This window comes from Rana temporaria, chromosome 6 (assembly GCF_905171775.1).
Source record: "Rana temporaria chromosome 6, aRanTem1.1, whole genome shotgun sequence".
NCBI classification, from domain to species: Eukaryota; Metazoa; Chordata; class Amphibia; order Anura; family Ranidae; genus Rana; species Rana temporaria.
The window spans coordinates 144,755,843-144,761,718 of NC_053494.1; the positions used below are offsets into that span (position 1 = coordinate 144,755,843).

The following is a 5,876-nucleotide window of genomic DNA, read 5'->3' on the forward strand; positions in this document are numbered from 1 at the left end:
ATTGAGAATGTACAATGTAGATGTTGGCATTGGATATTATGTAATGTAGGAACATTTATTTAATGTGATATATTTTTTTTAATATACATTACTGCTTTGGTGTCTTAAAAGTCTGACCCTTTGTCTTTCTGTGTAATAATTATAACCACAGATGTGGCACTTTGGCTCACCACAAGACTATGCTTAGGAGTGATTTAGGACAGCCATAGACGGTGAAAATTGTTTTTCTGCAACCATTGGTTGCAATTCACCTAGACTGTGCTAACGGGAATTCCTCCTGCCGAGCCATTGCCTGATCTGGGTGGGGGAAGCCATCACCGTCAAGAGAGGACAACGATTATTGCTAGTTGTACCCAAGTTGATCACTAGGAACCCACAATATTCTGTAGTGACATCTGTGACTATGATTTCTTTTTGAAAGCGTTCTATTCTAAGCAAAAGTACACTGGATTTTTTGTGCACATCCTATTTATTTAAAATCGGTCAGAATGGTAGAGTTGGACTATATTTTCCTGTTGCATAACAATGCATACTATTTGTGATTTGTCTTAGGATCGCCTGATATGTCTTGATGCAGTGGAAGACTTCTTAACCATCGCTTACAAGAAGTATCCCAAAGCGCATATGGAAACAGGCTCAATAATAAACAAGTGAACTTCATTGTAGGTTACCTCCCAGCCGAGTTTAAAACAAGAGACCTCTGTATCACCAGACCTTGTTTTCTTTGTCTAAGCTGTGAGTTATGATACATCTCAATGTTACCTTCCTGGTCTGGTTCTCAGAATGAATGTCTCTCCGTACCAAATGATGTGAAGTGAATGGCCAAAGGCCAAGAGAACCTCAGCACTGAATTTCGTATTTGTCTCCCAAGATGAGTTTTCAATTCCTTCACTGAAAATGTTCAGTTTCTTCCTGCTCATGAACTGTTTGACAGACTTTCCAACAACTTATCAAAGCTTCCACAGACTTGATGTTTCAATCTTTAGAATCATGCATTTTCAGGAAGTATGTAGATGTGGGATTTTGAAGTGTTGGTTTACATTTTTCCCATTTTATTATAATCTGATATTTAAAAAAAAAAAAAAGCAAACAAAAAAAAAAACCTGTATGCTGCATAGCCTCCCGAAAAGGCAAATTCCTTGATATTTGTATTTTAAAGCTGAAGCCTAGTGTCAATTTATGGTGCCAAACATTCAAAGATGTGCCAAAATGTTGCATTTCGATGCATGGATTACAGTTCTGAAATTAGAAAATTTTTTATGGAGGAAAAAAAAGAAAAATTATAATTTGTTGTGGGGAGGTGAGACCAATGTAGAACAGGAAAGTGTGTCCATGATGATAGTAAAATAATTGCAAAACGAATGGTATGGTACGCCACTTTCGAAAAATTATTTGACTTGCTTATTAAGGGAATGTGACAAGCAGTATTTATGTTCAAAGTGCAGTAACCTATACCAGCCAACCAAATTTCAGCTTATTGGAATTATCTCTGTGATAAGGGACTTTGGCTGTTGGCTGTGATTTGGAGCTTGTTATTATCTGTGTTATAATGTGATATTGAGAAAGTTTACCAGATGTCCTTCTCAAGCCTCACTAATGTAGGTCTTGCTTCATGAAGAGGTGTGCACCCTTAGTGAAGGTGTCTTGGTGAGCTGAATACTGTTCAAGTGTACTTTGGTTACCACCAATGTGCTGTGAACAGGTGTTCTTTAAAGAATAATTCAACAATGAACAAGTTGAAGGTTTAGCTATGTTTTAATTGAATCACACATTCCAGTTAGGCCTAAATAGACATCTACTCCATAAAAGACTTCCCTGTGCCTCTCTCAGTAAACTTAGGTGATGGAACTTTGATAGTAGAATGGCTAAATCAGTCCTGTTGTTTTTATTATTTATTTTATACAGCATGTATAAATCAATTCTCAGTGTATATTTATTAGTTCTTTTTATGCTTAGCTTCCTAAAGGCAAGGGTGCAATTAAAAATTACTCTATGGGCTTATTCAGTGAGACTGTACAAAGGGCAGTGATGATGCACATTACTCTCATCCCAAACTACAAACTTTATTTTGTGTGCAGTCCATAACTCGGACATGGCCAAGTCTTGAGAGATGGATGCCTCATGTACTGTCTAAGTCTTCATGTTCTGTTCAAGGGTAAAAGTCTGGCGGTAAGAAAGAGCAGCCACTACAAGCAATGTACAGGTCTTTTCTTCCTCTTATGTTACAAATATCTGATATACTGTATTGCTTAAGTGAGAGACTGTATATAATGTATGTTATTTGTTCTGCTGCAATATTATTAAGATCCCAGAGATACATTTTATCTGACATAAAACGCTCTATATCTTTGCTTACAGTTTACAGCTTGTCGATGAGTCGGGCAGCTATCATAATCATGTTCCAGCTATTCCTATGTTTGTGTTTGGTTTTTCTTTCTCCTATCGACTTAACAGTGCCAAATCCCTAATAAAAACAATATTAAAAAGAAATTGTATCTAAAAAGTCTTTTCTGTTGACCAGTTAGCCTAACCTCAATAGTATGCAAGCTCTTGGAGGGGATGATAAGGGACTATATACAAGATTTTAGTAATGACGATAGTATCATTAGCAGTAATCGGCGTGGATTCATGAATTGTTCTTGCCAAACCAATCTATTAACCTTCTATGAGGAGGTGAGCTGCCATCTAGATAAAGGAAGGCCTATAGATGTGGTGTATCTGGATTTTGCAAAAGCATTTGATACAGTTCCCCATAAACGTTTATTGCACAAAGTAAGGTCTGTTGGCATGGACCATAGGGGGAGTACATGGATTAAAAACTGGCTATGGGTGAGTTCAGAGGGTAGTGATAAATGGGGAGTACTCGGAATGGGAAGTGGGGTCCCCCAGGGTTCTGTCCTGAGACCAATCCTAGTTAATGTATTCATAAACGACCTGGAGGATGGGATAAACAGCTCAATCTCTGTATTTGTGGACGATACCAAGCTAAGTAGGGCAATAACTTCTCCGCAGGATGTGGAAACCTTGCAAGAAGATCTGAACAAATTAATGGGGTGGGCAACTACTGTACATGGCAAATGAGGTTTTAAGTAGAAACTAGGGGGTCCTAGTAGATGACACTCCGCAATGGCATGCAATGGCATGCAGCTGGGCACCAGTCCTCCAGGTAGGATGTGCTGGAACTGGAGAGAGTCCAGAGAAGGGCAACAAAACTAACAAAGGGTCTGGAGGATATTGGTCATGAGGAAAGGTTATGCGCACCGAACTTGTTCTCTCTGGAGAGGAGACGCTTGAGAGGGCATATGATTTCAATGTACAAATACTGTACTAGTGACACCTCAATGGGGATAAAAATTTTCTGAGAAAGGGAATTTAATAAGACGTGCGGCCATTGACTAAAATTAGAAGCAAAGCGGTTTAACCTTAAACTGCGTAGAGGGTTCTTTACTGTAAGGTTAGAATGTGGAACTCTTCCACAGGCAGTGGTTTCATCAGGGAGCATTGATCATTAAAAAAAAAAAAAAAAGAATAAGCACCTGAACGACTACAACATACAGGGATATACAATGTAAAACTGACATAAATCGCATCCATAGAGGATGGACTTGTGTCTTTTTTACAACCTCGCCAACTATGTAAAAAAAATCCACAGTTGTCCTCTGTTTCTAGAGGCACCCTATGCTTTTTGTTGCCAACACTTGTGTAAGCAGCTTTGTATGGGAGTATATACCTGATTTAATATCACTTTACATCTTTCGATGTGCCAATATTATACCACAAATATATAGATATATACTTATAGCATATTCATTTCAGTTTTTAGCTTCTAATGTTAAGTTGCAAAGAAAACTGTTGACATGTGTTTGGTTTCTATGAAGAGCGCAGGCAGTGTCCATTAATGAACTGTCTGAGTAAGAGTAATGCTAAGATGTTACCACATGGTGGCTGCTGTGTACTGCAAGATCTCAAGGGTTGCTTTACACGGGAATAAAGCAAACGCATTGTCAAAGTAATGGCTTGTAATGGTCGCTAAAATTTGTTTTAATGCAAGCTTTTGGCATATTATGTTCTTTCTGTCAGATACACTGACAGATGATCTGTAATAATGCAAGCCATCAAAGCACATACCAAGCTTATCAATTTATAACAGACCTCTCTCTTCTTTCCTGACTTCCTTTCCATAAACAATTGCAAAAAAAAATCTAAAATCGGTGTTACTTATCCTTACCTAGGCAAGGATGACATACCCAAACACCATGCATTTGTAGGCATGCCCTGGGTCTCTATTTGAGCTCCCATGGCATTTCTGTGCATGTGCAAGATCCAGCAAACTGCCTCTTGGCGTTCCAATTTGACCTGGCCAATGCCCCTGCAGCATGTCTCTGGGTGCATTGGATTTCATTGCTCTTCTCCTGGGCATCCATCCTGAATTGAAATATAGGGAGAACTTTCCCTGCAAGCAAGACAATGCTGGACTCATTGTCTAGTTAATACAGTATGTATGCATTTTTGTTCTCGTAAAAATAAAGTATTAGAAGAATTTAAAAATTCACCTTTACAACACTTTCCCACTTTTTAATTTTCAAATGTGTTTGTGATTTAAAAGTAATCTGCTGGCTGCTAATATCGGTGTTATGTGTACTTGTATATTACCACTACCTGTCTCCAGGGAGGGGCTTTGACAACCCCAGCAGAGAAAGACAAAAAACTGAGCCATATGGCTTTATACACACAGGGGCTGCTACTGCTGTATTTTCACCCAGATCAGAAGCGGAGACTATTGTGCAAGTATTAATATGTTCCAGTAGTCTAACTGCAGCTGCCCATAGCTTCTTGAGTGCATTTCTGAATTCTAGTGACAGACACATTTGTGTGTGTTTGTGTGTTTGTTTGTTTTTTTGTTTTTTATATATAATAAACGCAATAGAGTTTTTTTTTTTTTTTATATGCAGCTCCTGTTCTAGTTAGCCCTGTATTTTTTGGTATAAGATTTTTTTAGCTTAAAGGGGTTGTAAACCCTCAAGGTTTTTAACCTTAATATAGTCTATGCATTAAGGTGAAAAACCTCCATTTGATGCAGGAGCCCTCTTTGTACTGGCCTGAACGCTGTCTATCCAGTGACTAGGTCGAGCACACCCACACTCCAGCCGGTGTCTCGGGTCCTGATTGGATAGATTGACAGTAGCGGGAGCCAATTGCTGCTCTGCTATCAATCAAAACAAATTACTCGGGGCCAAGTCCTGCTGTCTGTGTCAATAGACGCGGCAGGATGCAGAAGCACGCCTGCGCAGGTGCCCTGAGGAAAAGCAGCTCTGCAACAGGGCACCCGAAGAGGAGGAGCCAGGAGCGCCACTGAGGGACACCAGAAGAGGGTCAGGGGCCACTCTGTGCAAAACCAACTGCACAAAGAAGCCAAGTATGACATGTTTGTTTTTTAAAAAAAAAAAAGGCTCAATAACCAGCATAGGCTACTATGCTACAATTGCCACTGGTAGTTTGAGGTCCAGTTGCATGTCATATAGTTGCATAGTTAGTCAGGTTGAAAAAAGACACAAGTCCATCTAGTTTAACCAATAAAAATAATTCAGATTAGAAACTACTAGGGAGACACTAAAGCACAGAGTAGATAGACTGGCTCTGAGTTCCAATGCCCTTCCACAGTTTCTGCTGGTGAGAAGCACCATTCCAGGCTGGTTGGACAACAGTTGGAGGATACTCCTGTGACTGTTGTTCTTGTCTTCAGGTTTCCGATACAAAGACACTCCACATTATCCTTAGGGTCCCTGCTCCTGGACTTTGCTGCAAAATGTATCTGGATGTATCTCTATTAAATAACTATATATACCCAGGTATGCGGTATATGCACAATTCCACCA

At 39.4% G+C, this 5,876-nt stretch overlaps 1 protein-coding gene across 4 annotated transcripts in view; it reads left to right on the top strand.

The window, feature by feature from the left end:
- Positions 1–2,490, top strand: part of MREG (melanoregulin) — an 82,619-nt gene extending 80,129 nt beyond the window's left edge. For all 4 annotated transcript variants that reach the window (XM_040357484.1, XM_040357487.1, XM_040357486.1 and 1 more), the window contains one exon: positions 553–2,490. In XM_040357484.1, the coding sequence (XP_040213418.1) occupies positions 553–654 (102 nt within the window). In that variant the 3' untranslated portion in view covers positions 655–2,490. The remainder of the gene's footprint in view (positions 1–552) is intronic.
- Positions 2,491–5,876: the final 3,386 nt, after the last annotated feature.